Source organism: Prenolepis imparis, unplaced genomic scaffold (genome assembly GCF_030444845.1).
Source record: "Prenolepis imparis isolate NDT839.2.m4 unplaced genomic scaffold, iyPreImpa1.0 SCAF_4, whole genome shotgun sequence".
Lineage (NCBI taxonomy): Eukaryota > Metazoa > Arthropoda > Insecta > Hymenoptera > Formicidae > Prenolepis > Prenolepis imparis.
Genome location: NW_028141162.1, coordinates 11,891,199 through 11,904,553, shown reverse-complemented (window position 1 = coordinate 11,904,553; position 13,355 = coordinate 11,891,199). Strand labels below are relative to the sequence as shown.

The 13,355-nt window shown below is 33.4% G+C and overlaps 1 protein-coding gene across 7 annotated transcripts; it reads right to left on the bottom strand.

The window, feature by feature from the left end:
• Nucleotides 1–302: 302 nt before the first annotated feature.
• On the bottom strand, nucleotides 303–13,292 carry LOC145935390 (ral GTPase-activating protein subunit beta). Of its 7 annotated transcripts, none has more exons than XR_014425216.1 (25): nucleotides 12,964–13,292; nucleotides 12,339–12,759; nucleotides 12,229–12,255; nucleotides 11,896–12,110; nucleotides 11,646–11,829; nucleotides 11,265–11,525; nucleotides 10,883–11,074; nucleotides 10,458–10,556; nucleotides 10,241–10,381; nucleotides 9,924–10,162; nucleotides 9,623–9,853; nucleotides 9,354–9,507; nucleotides 9,144–9,251; nucleotides 8,390–8,491; nucleotides 7,985–8,125; nucleotides 7,844–7,858; nucleotides 7,601–7,761; nucleotides 7,343–7,516; nucleotides 6,832–7,241; nucleotides 6,236–6,647; nucleotides 5,698–6,013; nucleotides 5,259–5,522; nucleotides 4,821–5,070; nucleotides 4,457–4,650; nucleotides 303–4,381 (listed from the first exon to the last, which is right to left on the bottom strand). XR_014425216.1 is itself a non-coding variant. In XM_083036680.1 (24 exons), the coding sequence occupies exons 1-24, from the start codon at nucleotides 12,997–12,999 to the stop codon at nucleotides 4,524–4,526; spliced, it is 4,680 nt and encodes a 1,559-aa protein (XP_082892806.1). In that variant the 5' UTR covers nucleotides 13,000–13,292; the 3' UTR covers nucleotides 303–4,523. The 7 variants fall into 7 exon arrangements, 5 of the variants coding, with proteins under 5 accessions (XP_082892806.1, XP_082892808.1, XP_082892810.1 ...); XR_014425217.1 differs by having other exon boundaries at nucleotides 316–647; XM_083036680.1 differs by having other exon boundaries at nucleotides 303–4,650.
• Between the last annotated feature and the right edge of the window lie 63 nt (nucleotides 13,293–13,355).

Genomic DNA, 13,355 nt, shown 5'->3' with positions numbered 1-13,355 from the left:
ACAAAAGAGATCTTTAATTTAAACATCTTACTTTTATGACTGATTTCAACTATTATTTAACAAACATATAATTTAATTAATCGATCAAATAATACCATTTTGGGATAACTTTTGAATAAAATATCTCTTTTGATTTGAACTATTATTTAACACAAAAAATATATATATATAATTAAAAATTAATTAATAGATAAAATGATACCATTGAGATAATTTTTGAATAAAATATCTCTTTTGATAAGGACTCGCTTGCGCGAGTTATCGAAAATACGATTAACAATAGATATATTGTCATTAACTCTTGATTTATCTCTTTCGTAAAAATGCAAATATATACATTTCGAACGTACAAAAAAATTAATTTATTCGAGCATAAAGTATCTGTATGTTGTGTTTTAATAATAAATTCTTTTTTGCGTGTTGCAGATTTATCTATCCAAAAAACCACTTATTCGTTCTTCAGTATACATTTACCTGAGAATTATTATTAATTTATTCACAGTGAACTCTCTAGTCTACTAATAGATATAAGTAGATGTATGTACATGATTAAGCAGCTCGGTGTTATTCTCGGTCAATTTCACAGAAATCTTTTTTTATCCCTCTCTATTTTATTTCTTACTTACGCATAATTTTCATAGAGACGTCTGAAAATAAAAACGTTTACTTACACGATATACGGTTATCTGTTGTAAGTGTGAATCTATTTTTACATATAGGCGGATACCGGACTATCGCGAAAGAGCGCATTTATATAACAACATTGAATGCGTAAACAGAGACCTTGGAGAATCTGATGATCTTATATTAAACGCATAACGTGAGAGAATATAAGCCCCTCTTTTTAAGCACGAATTACGTACACGCATGCACGTACACACACATATACAGAGCGATCCTGCTATCCATATATCCCATAATATATCACTGACATTACTATATACGTATATGTATATTATATATATCGTTGTCTCTCGTTGAGAAGTTTATTGATTGCGAAATGCTCGAGTAATTTAATTGCGCAAAGTTAACGCATAACATATTATTACAATAAAATTGCAATTCAAATATTAAAAATGTATATAATTTTAATTAATTTTATTCCAATATAAAATAAATAAATATATATTACACAGAGATTATTGTCACACATTCTTATCGAGACCTACAAAGCGAAATTTATATTGATGGTATCAGCGAAATTGTATTAGTATAATATCCGATTAAAATTAGATATTCAAATATAATTCAATGACATGGCATATAAATATCCGAGAAATGAGTTATAAATTCTTATCAGTTCTCATATTAATATCGGAAGGCTGACGTGTTGCAAATGTGTGTCATCATTTCGTTAAGTCTTTATTTTGGAAGGAATAACACACACACACACAACATATACATATATATATGACATGTCATTATTGTGAAACATTATCACCTAAAAATGTGTCACATCATGATATATATATATAGATATAGATAAAGTCATAATAGATATAGATATTGATATAAAGACAATTGTGATAATTGCAATTGCACTTATACGACAAATGAAAATTTTATTATGAAAGATTGTAGATTTAATACGATTCGACGAAACTATAAAAATATAATTTGTAGTTGATATATATATAGTAATATTTACTTATACACAAAGTGTATATTTCAATTTTTATGAAATTACATTACATAGAAATAAACAAAAATATATATATTATATAGAAAAATAATGTAAAAACATTATAGGGAACATTATATATAATTTTTAAAAATAATGATTGATTTATAGTTTTCTCCTTAAGTAAAAAATCTCCCTTCATATTATAATTTTCTCCCTTTGCTCTTTTTTTTTTATTTATATGTATCATGTCTTTTTTCTATTTTTAAAATTTACAAGAATGTGTGACTGTAAAATTTGACAATAAAGTATTACGCTACTACTCGTTATCGTATAATTATGATAAATGATATCTGTTTTTGTGCAAAAAAAAAACTGCACCTACAATAAGTATAATCGCTTGCGTCAGCTAGGCAATTCACCGTGTTTTTGCAAATATAACATACACATATACACATATCCACGCACTTTTTAGGCAGCGTGATTATAATGATACGAAACACTGATTTCAGACAATGGATTCGTGCATCTGATTCGATGTGTGCGTACGCTAACAATCAGTGGATATAATGATTATAATGACAATACATTGCTTCTAGACTCTAGATAAAGTCTGCTGAGTCATTGCATGCTAAATTTTCTTCTCGCTATCTACTGTTACATTGTAGTATATTTCAGGTATACAAAATTTACATACAAGGATACGCACAAAAATTTTATATGGAGAGAAATCTGTTTGTCTCCAATTTCAACGTAAATTATGTAAGAGACAAATATTTTAAGAATGACAAAATTAGTTCGTATTACATAACTACGTTCAAATAATGACGTCAGTATATATAAATATATATAAATACAACGGTAATGCATGTATTCATCGAATGTATTCATCAATCGAAATATGCATGTATTCATCAATCGAAAAGTTAGAAAAATATCTATACAAAAGTGTTCTATAAGACGCGTTTTCTTTCTCATAAGATATGATGCCATTATACGAAAAATGCAATCAAAACATATTTCGTAATACGTAGCAATCGCGAAAAGTGCAGAAGAAATACGGATTATTCAAATTTAATGTTGCACTACATAGTGCAATTCTAAACATCAAATACATATAATATAAACTGTAGGAAAGACAGATAAACATTGGAGACATCAAAGCTATAAATAAGATAGGATAAGAAATACAAGGAATGCAAAAGTGAAATATGCCTGCATATAATTTATATCTCGTTAATGACTCGACATTACTACGATATTGCCAAATGATTAGTTAACATGATGTAATATTTAATTTGATAGAAAAGACGCCAAGACGGTGCGTTTCAATTTTATTGTTATATACTTAATTTTCACACTATATATAATTAGAACAATTATTGAAAAATTTCCATACAACTATAGATAATATATTTATATAAATTTATATAAATTTATATAAAATTTATATAAATTTATATAAATATAAAACATATGTATGATTAAATTAATACTGGAGATAATTTTATTTTCGTATAAAGTCATCCACCTTTTTTCGCCAAAATACATCTCTAATTTTGAATTCTATCAGCTATATTCGAAAAATGCTGCATATGCAAAATTATTCGGTATAAGCATATTTTAACGCTTACTAATGCTAGAGAAAAATATTTTATGCTTACTAATGCTACTCTATAGCATTGAGCCAAACATTGGAACATATCATTGATTAAGACAGTTGATTCAATTGACCAGGGCCGGTTTCAGTTCAATGCTTTAAAAATCTGATATTCTTTTAGCGATACAATTATAAAATTGTCGAATATTATGAATAATATAATGAATATTATATACCAATCTGTCTTCATTAAAGTCATAAATGTACGTTGCACTAAGATTGTGAGCTGACATTATTTTTCATGTTAAAGTTTCATCCAATATTATTTAGCCTACGGCCCTGATACAGATAAACAAAGCCAATGATTCATCGATTAACTTCGACATACTTCTTATTATGTGGCAGAGTTATTTTACAATTTCATATGTATATACAAAACAAACAGATCTGCAGTACATATGTAATTGTAAATATTTCTAATCGTGCATATGTACTGAATAAAGTTGCGTTTAATTTCGTAACAGACGAGTGCTATTTGGGAATTCAATAATACTTATTCTAATAATTACGTTGTAGATGCATATAAGATGCAATATAGAATATATATTATCATAATACATAATAAATTAGTTGAATAATACATTTTATACTGTGTGCGTGTCCTATATTTTAAAATAATTATTAATTATATAAAGTATATGAATAATTTATTTTACAATGCTTTCTACAATACTAATTTTACAAGTAATGAAATAATATTTGATACAAAATTTTATGCATTGTATACATATTATAAAAATCATATAATAAATATATATTTCTGAAATATTTTTTTATGTAATATCACCTTCTTCATTACTTGAATGATTATTTTTTTTAACAAGAAATTATGCTGTTAGCTAAATGCAATTTCGCGATATATCCTCGGATTTTTATCATTTTGAGAATAATTAAGTTATTTTCAAAGATATATATGCTGCAGAACCGAGAAAAAATTCAGTAATGGAATTCTTTAAATTGTAATAAAATTTTTTTAATAAAAACTAGAAAATGTACTTTTTCTGTTACTAAGAATTTGTAATCAAAACGATGCAGCAAATCGAAAACAAGTTTATTTACATTTAAAATCATTGTTATCTCGACAAGATAAAAACTTTATTCTACAAATAAACATATATGCAAATAAACAGCATGATTCATTCTTAAATTTGAAAATTTTAATAATTCTTTCTTACCTTAGCGAAGATTAAACTACTGCCATCCCGAATTGCAAAGTTCACATGAGATTGTTGAAAATTTCTATTACGTTTGATAAGTCTGAGTGCTGCTGAACAAAAGTGTTAATAACTCTGGTTCTGTCAAATTTCTTTTGTATTTTTGCACCATCTCTTGAATTTTTAGACGTCTTCGTACGTGCGGTGGATGATAACTGAAACACGTATACAATGTATAAACACATATGTTTATACATTTTATCCAAAATAAAAGCTCATATAAAAAGATAACACAGGAAATTTCAATAACAAAAACGTATAATAAAATATAATTAACAGAATACGTTGCAAAAGTATTGTTTTTATTATTAATATTATCACACACCTGTCATTATCGAGTCTTTTCCTACGTCCCATATTAAGAGCTGTTTGTCTAACTAGAATTCCCAAGACCCTTCTCGACACTACCATACCATCGATTAAAGGTGTTGCCAAATTAATTCTGGAAATCGGTCCTTGTAATCTGACTCTCATTAATCCATTAGCGAGAGCTTGAAGGAAGATAACTTGCACGTCAGTAGCTTGCAGTATCCTCGATTGCTCCAGTCCAGTATAAGTGGAAGGGAGCAAATCGCCTATGTTAATTCAACAAAAATAATTTAATTCGATGTAAAGAAAAATATATGATATATATATATATATATATATATATATATATAATTAGCGTTACAATAAAATATTTAAATTAAAGCTTTCGCGAGTTTTTCACAGAACACCTTATGTACCCCTTTGTGTACCGATATTGAAAAGAAAGCAAACGAACCTATCGGGAACTGTGTATGATCTTCTAGACTCTCCAACCACACAACCATGATTTTTGTATTAGTTTGCGATGGTAGAGCCTGCTTCGTCGACCTTCTAGGTTTGATAGGATCCGCACTCGAGGAATTCGTCGGACCTATTCCCGACAAGCTGGACGGCTGTTTCTCCAAGTCAAGCGACATCGTTCTAGAATTCGATGTTGTATTCTGCGACGCGCCGCAACTCCGTGTATCTGTACTTTCACTAATACTTCGCTCAAACCACACTGAAATATGTCATTGAAAAATCATATTACGTGTTATAAATCACAGTACAAAAGTAGATATTTAATAACAAAAGATTTCTCGCGCAAAAACAACGTATAGTGAAAAATACGCAATTTCCTTGTATATAAAAGATTTTTTATGTATTTTTTTAGCATTTTTGCATTCAAGATTCACCTTGTCCACTACTACTAGTATCGCTGTTATAACTGGTCTCCTCTAATGAATCCGAGCTGGCTATAAGATACGATTGCGTAGGCACAACAAATGCAATTTCTGAACTCACGTCCGCCCAGTATAGCACATGAGTGTCACCGTTATATAGCGCTCCGCCGTGATTGCTATGAGCTGGTTGTGGTACGTTCACTTGTGCAGTTACTCTCCACGAAGTGGACACATGACCCGTCCAGCCCGCATGAGCGGATACAGAAACGGGCCAACCGAGAGAGCTCAAAAATTCCAAGAAGTTGGACGATACATTCTCTTCGTGCAGCTATAAATGCAAAAATAGATGTATAAAAAATTTACATTTTTTTCCACAACAGATTACATTATATCATTTCTCTCAAAGTGAACATTTAATATAATATTTAATTTAAAATTTAATAAATAACGAAACAATCGATTTTTGTAAATTGCAAAATAACATTATACGAAACAAATATATTATAAGACATGATTAATATAAGAGATAAGCAAAAAAGATATCTCTTACCACATTTGACAATATTTCGGAGGCAGATTTTTGACCCGTCTTTACGTAAAAGATATGAACAGTATCGCATGTACGTGGACTAATATTGTCCAATGTTTCTAAATCTGTGCAGAATCCGGGAGTGGTTGGATCTAGAGCGATGAGCCCGCCGTTTCTGGAATCCTCGTTCTCCTTGGGTTCCATATTTAAGAAACCGAAATGGCTCAGGAATAGGCGAGCTGTTTGGAATTCGTGACAGACTTGGGCCGGCACACATTCGTCAGTTTTGTCTTCCACGCTCTTGACATTACTATTGTTGTTTTTCGACTCGAGCGTTATTTGACGTTCCAAGAGCTGCGCGAGGATTTGATGCTCGTCTCGTACCGCATTATTGTCGCTCATAACTGCTTCGAGACTCGGTATCGATTCATCCCTGTCACGGAAAGATTAAAATATCGTTATCCAATTTTATAAATTTATGTATTTGAGTTTATACGAATTAAATATCGAAGGAAATATCGTCTATTTGAATATTTATAGTCTTAACTGCAATTAAAGAATATAAAGTTCTGATTTACTACTGTTCTGGATTACTTGCTGCAAAAAGAGTCGCTTACACTTTACAGTGAGGAATACGATCCACGTTGTCCGGAAAAAATCTCGGCTTATAGTCCATTCGCGGCGCGGCTTCCGCCAAAGGTAAAGGTCGTCCGGGATTGCTGTTTATACTCCTGATGCTGGATCGATGACGCGGCAAATGACGGAGCTGCATCGTCCACGCGTGTCTACCGAAGGGTCCGCGGATCAGGACCGTCACCGTCGGCTGGGGATCCTGATCGTTTCCCAGCGGCTCCTCCAATAAGGCCAACACGATCGCGTTCTCGGACACAAAGTAACGAAATCTCTCGACGGCGGCTTGTCGCGCGACGCGTCCGCCGGTCCAGCTGTTGCAGTGTCGAAGCAGGGACACTTCGTCCAAGAGCGACGAGAGCGATTGCGCACCGCAAGCACTGGGAAAATAGCCGACCTGAATAAAAAAGGATGCAGAATTTTCACAAGTTGTCTCTTGTTCCTAAGATTAATTCACATTGTCGCGGATTTACGTGTCTCTTGTACTTTTGAACGAACCTGTTCCAATAAAATGGTGAGAAGCGCATCAGCGGCGTCTCTTACGCGCATAGATGCAGGTTTCAATTCCTTTTCGTCCTTCATTTTGATGGGTTCTCCTGGTTTCCCGACGCTCTTAGTGCCGGACACTCCGAGCTCGACGACTTCTAATACCGTAGTCAAACAGTCCTTGTCCTTTAATACAAAAAAATGACAATAAATTATAGAAAATAGATGAGAAAATTTCTAATAAATTAATTCTTAAAAATAATCACCAACCTGTAACAATTGTGGATGAGCAGTCAACCAAGTTGTTAAGCAATTGAATGCTGCGACGATTGAAGAGTGAAGATCCTTAGAATGCGCTGGTGGCGGACGCCAACATTGATACGAAATGTAGTCGCACAACCACTTTACGGCTCTCTTGCATTCCAAAGCATCTGCGACAAACACAACACTTTGATGTGCATTTTCAACGTGTTTTATTTTGGATCTATCAATTGTTTTTAACTGATATCGAACCTGTTAGTTTCCTTGCTGTATGCAGAATTAGAAACAGGATGGAGATATAAGTATCGTATTCGTTATATAAAATATAACGTACATATATTGTTAAAATCTTAAATATACATGATTTTATTTGTGTATCTTGGTCTTATTTACCTGTTTCGCGAATGCGTGTGCGCGCTAGTCCCGACAGCATTTCTAATGCCGCTAGAGAGATATTTAAGTCACTCTTCCACGATGAAATCAAACGATGACATACCAAGTATGTCGCTCGTACAAAGAGAGCATGGGCAGAATCTGCAAAAATATAATCTTTATTTAATCGTCGAGTCTATAGAAAATAATTATGCTTTTTTTTGTACGTGTGTGTTTTGTACAAATATGTATCTTAAAACTATACATTTATAATTGTAAAAAATCCTACATATATTTTCTTAAGAACTTTTGAATGTAACAATGCAAAACGACAAACAGAAATGAAATACTCATATTCTACAAATGTCTTCCAATTGCGATTGTTTTATGAGCGTGTGTGGCAAGGTAGATAATATTTGTATTTACCGAATGCAATGCATTCCTCTTGAAGAGTTGCAATGTCAGAGGCATCGCCAATCGATCGCTGATCGCTGGATATACTTATTTGACTGGCTGAATCGCTGGTGACTATATATAAGCGATGATAAGACGGTACAATGGCGAAATGCACAACAGAACACAACTCGTAATAATGATAAAAAAATTAATATTTTATATGTATATATAAGCACGTGTAAAGCCGATACAATGAGAGGTGATATTCTAAGCAATGTAATTCAAATATTTGCGTCCTCACATACTTATTTACTCCCATTTATTAAGCTATTGATAAATGTTAATGAGAATTTGCTGTATTAAATAAAGTAGCGGTATACTAGGACACTTGCTACTTTATCAGAAAGAAGCCCATCACGATCATAAGCGTTAATAAAATAGTTTTATCAAATTTCACATTAGCAATATATGTTTATTTTATTTTTCAAAATTAATAAAATTATTTCTTTAAATTAACAGATTATTTTTATTATATCGTTGCGTTTATGATATTCTTCGTAAACACTCTTTGTAAAGAAGATATTTCATATTTATTTCCTAAAATAATAACAATAAAACATTATTTATACTACTTTCTTTTTTTTCGCCAAGTGAGAGATGGACAATAAAAAATAACGCTTATGATCACTTATAGAATCTGAACAAACAGGAGAATTAATACTAGATAACTCAGAACAGTGCATTTAATCGAATGCAAGCTAATCATTAAGAATCAAAAACGAACCTGAAGATAATAAATTAGATGTCGAATCATTAGCTACTGTGTCAGGTTGCGTAACTTGTTCCACTTCTTCCGCTGCTGCAGAATCTTGTACACTCAGTAACAAAGCTCCTAAAAATTATTTGTATGACATTTATTTATCTAATAGATTATAAATATTAATAACTGTATATATTGCGAAAATTACATAATTTTATAACTTTATTAACTTACCTAACAACATGTGCGTATTTTGAGGATCAGTTTCCACTTGCAAAGCATTTATGAGTAGATTCATGAGCCTTGATTTCAACTGTACAAATGTTACGGGAGTTTTCTCGAAAGAATTTGTACTCGGAAATGTCGGAAGTTCCTTAATTGCAAGATTCTGTAATAAAATGAACGATTTAATACATTGACTACTCTGCGTGATCACGCTGAACCTAATCCAATTTTCAACAACGCAATGGTATATAAAAATACAAAATTATATTTTGATCTACCTGAAAATGCAGAGGCAACGTTAACATGGATATCAATAGATGTATCGAGGCCCTTCTTAAATCCGATTTCGATACTATATTAGATCTCAGCTTCAACTCTTTCTCCGGCAAAACTACTTCCAGGGCGGACAACACGGCCGGCACCAAGACTTGTACACCGTTTAAATCAAGACGGAACAAGTCAGCTGAATTCAGCAAAATACTTGCTAACGTTTCGCCACATTCGCGGGTCTAAAAAAAACACATAATTGTATGTCTATCTCTAAATTTATTACAAAGAAACGACAAAGAGCTCGTATACCTCGTCAATCTTGAGACCGTGATACAGGGCCTGGTAGAATCTAGCCAAATACACAGGTAAGATTTCCTCGCCGGTTTTCTTGGCGCAGAAAATTCTGCACAGAGCGCCCAAAGCCTCCGCTCTACCAGACTCGTAGCGATCTATGCAGAGTGTCGATGGTACATCGCTCACGGTTTCCTGTAACGAACTCGGCCCGTCCACAAGCACCGAGGATGGCCGTTTCGAAGCACCCGACGGTTCTATACATAATACAATTATATAAATGGCAGCATTTTATATAAAATAATTTTTTTTTATTATACAGAATGAATACTTACGCGGTAAATTCTGCGACCAACCATCGGTACCGATAAACGCAGCCTCGAATAACCATTCCCCGAAAAGATGCAGTATGCTGTTACACTTGGGACGTCCTGATGCTAAAGGAGGTCTGATATCCTGGCCGAGTGAGGTCATGGCTGTCAAATCATAATTGTGTAAGTAAAGGTATATAAATATTTTTGCAATGTAATTGTAAAATTGATTGATTATTACATGCAGTACTCGAAGCGGACGATGGTCCGGAATTAGATATCGGCGGTGTACTAGATACCCGGCTTGTTGTTAATCCAATCAAGGACGCTTTCGGAATTCCTGTAAAATATTTATACGCGTAAGTAGACACATAAATGTGTACAAAATATTTCGTTATAATAACTGGAATATCAAAATCCGAGTAAAGACTAACATTAATTCTGATTGCTACAACAAGTGTATCTTAGAATAAAACTTAAAATAAAACTAATTATATAATATACACAAAGTACAGAATGTATAGAAGAAAAGATTATAATACAAAACGGGTGCTATTGCTATAAATTGTAGCTTCAGATCTTTGTAGAGAAAGTAATCGAGTAAAATTGATTGAGCAATATAGTATCAGAGATATATCAGCGAAAGAAAGTATTGCATTGAAATACCCTTAGTGACTGCAGAAGGAGTGACACTGAAACTTTTCGCAAGTCTGCGTTGAGTCGGGGGTGTCGGGGAAGGCTGAGGTTGCTCCCTGCCGCTCGACCTGTCCCATCCGACACCCCCGCCGCCGGTACCGCTATTCCCCGACGTAATGTTGGACACGCAACATTCCTCCCAACAGCATGCCTGTGAAACTCCTAAAAAAATATTCGCGACAATGTGCAACCGCCACCATACGTGAACAAGCTGACAGTGTGTGTGATATGATTTTACAATTCCGCCTTGCCATTGTGTATATTTTACAAGTTTGTGTATTATAGTACTTTGAAATGAGAGATTATGAGTGTTCATATTATTCTAATATTCAATTCGAGATACATGACTTACCGAGAAAAGCATCGACTTGACTTGCTACGCCTTTTATAGCTTTCAAAAATATTTGCGGCAAACTCTGCAGACACGGATGCTGACATGGATCTATGACGTTAGGGCTGGCGATAGCGTATTGCAGAAAGGCTTGTGTTTGCGAGACTACAGCGGGTCTACATAAGTCTACAGGATCGCCGATGGTGCGCAATAGTCTGTACCATGCTTGTGCTACCGCTTCGTCCGACATAGTAGGTGGTACCAATTGTATATCCTCTTCGCCTAGAAAAATAGGATCTTGTTTGTAATATTGCATATTGCAAATAATGTCTAAACTATTAATCAAAATTATTTGTATAATACAACAAAATCAGTCTACGAGAGAGAGAGAAAGGTACATACTTATTTTCAATTCGGGAAACATTGGCCCATACATGATTTGTAGCAACCTCGCTGTAAGAGCGAGACAAACGCGATTCCATTGTTCTACCAGAGCTAATCTGTGACGCCATCGCAAACAAGATTCTCGTAACGTACGCCATAAAGGTGGCGAAGGAAAATTGCGTTCACAGGAGACCAGCCACACCTGAAGAGAAAAAAAATTATTTTGTGCATAAATTATTATATTTTATTTTGTCGCACATTTACGCACCTCTAATAATACACCAAGCACTCTTTCGCATAATTGTTCCCCTGCATCTTCCCTAGTCGCTGGTGGTGCTAATAGCGCATCGTTAATACCAATGAGAAATAATAATAAACTTTCCCACGTTTCTCTTTCTAAGATTGCCGGGCCTCTCGCAATTTGTTGTAAAGTTCTCAGCACTCGATGGCACAGCACAGCTTGTCGATTTATTGTATCTGTACCTAAAAATATTTATTGAAAGATTTAATATTATAGATATTAATAAACCATCTTATAGAAAATATGTAAATAAATATAAATAAATATTGAGAGAAGAGTACATTTGATATCATAAATTACCTAGATCCTGATACAAAAAAGGCCAGACTTTGAGAAAAAAAAAATTAGTTAAAAAGGATTACAAAGAATAATTGGCAAGTAGTGACAAATAAAAACGAGTCGTGCCCTACCTTCTCCTTTTCTTGGTACAAATAAATTGTGGAAGTGACTTATAATTTTTCTGGCATAAAAGTTTGAATCATCTAGGATTGGCCTGGGTACAGAAATTTTTGGTGTAGAGTATAACGCAGAGAGCCACTCGCAGTATATGTTCACGCAATCTCTGACAGTATCGTGTTCGGCCAGTGGTAATGACAATCCAAAGCATATCACTTCCATACACCATTGGACTTCCTTGTCGGTGGAGAGTGGACTAGGCTCTCCTGCTTGAGTGATACCAAGATTTGCGGCGAGTTGGCGTACTATGGATAATGCGACTTCTTTTCCTGCACCAGGTGGAAATTTCTCGAGCACACTTTGGCTCTCCTCCGAACCTTGTTGGATCAGAGTGCTCAGTGAAGCCCATTCTGAATACATTCCTCCTTGGGAGTCCTGAAAATGTATACATTCATATGATTTCCATTTTTGATAAAGAATATGAAAAGTGACAATATGTTAAGTCTCCCTATCTCTATTTCTTTCTTAAATAATGTAAACCGTATGTTTACAAATAAACTAACATAAATTAATTCCATAACTAAGAGTAAACATATTATAATTAACATCGAATTTAATTCAATTTTTAATTATAAGTACCTTGAGATTAACTCTGTTGAATACGCCTAAATTCATAGATTATTGCACTATACGCCCTAAGTTTGAAAAGTATAGCTGCACAAGTTGAATGTCCGAATCAAGTATTGAACATTCGTGATTCGTAAAAGAAGAAAATTATTTTTCCTTTATACATATATACATAGTCTATCTTTTTCGTTCGACATTGACTGTCAATAGGATTGTCAATCGCTTTCACGTGAAGATTGGCATTTAAATATTTATATATTTGACCATATTTGACAGTTGACAACAATCGCGCTTTGACAACTACATATCAACGGAATAAATAATCGCCCCCAACTATGAACATTGAAAAATATAATAGAATTCGCGCTTTGTAAAATAAAATGGCCATAGATCATGCAATTATA

Coding starts and splice junctions, on each gene's coding strand:
- LOC145935390 (XM_083036680.1), bottom strand. CDS start 12,999: ATGAATTTAGGCGTATTCAACAGAGTTAATCTCAAG. Junction 10,382..10,457: donor GTCCGCTTCGAGTACTGCAT/GTAATAATCAAT, acceptor ATGATTTGACAG/CCATGACCTCACTCGGCCAG. Junction 9,508..9,622: donor CGTTGCCTCTGCATTTTCAG/GTAGATCAAAAT, acceptor ATTTTATTACAG/AATCTTGCAATTAAGGAACT.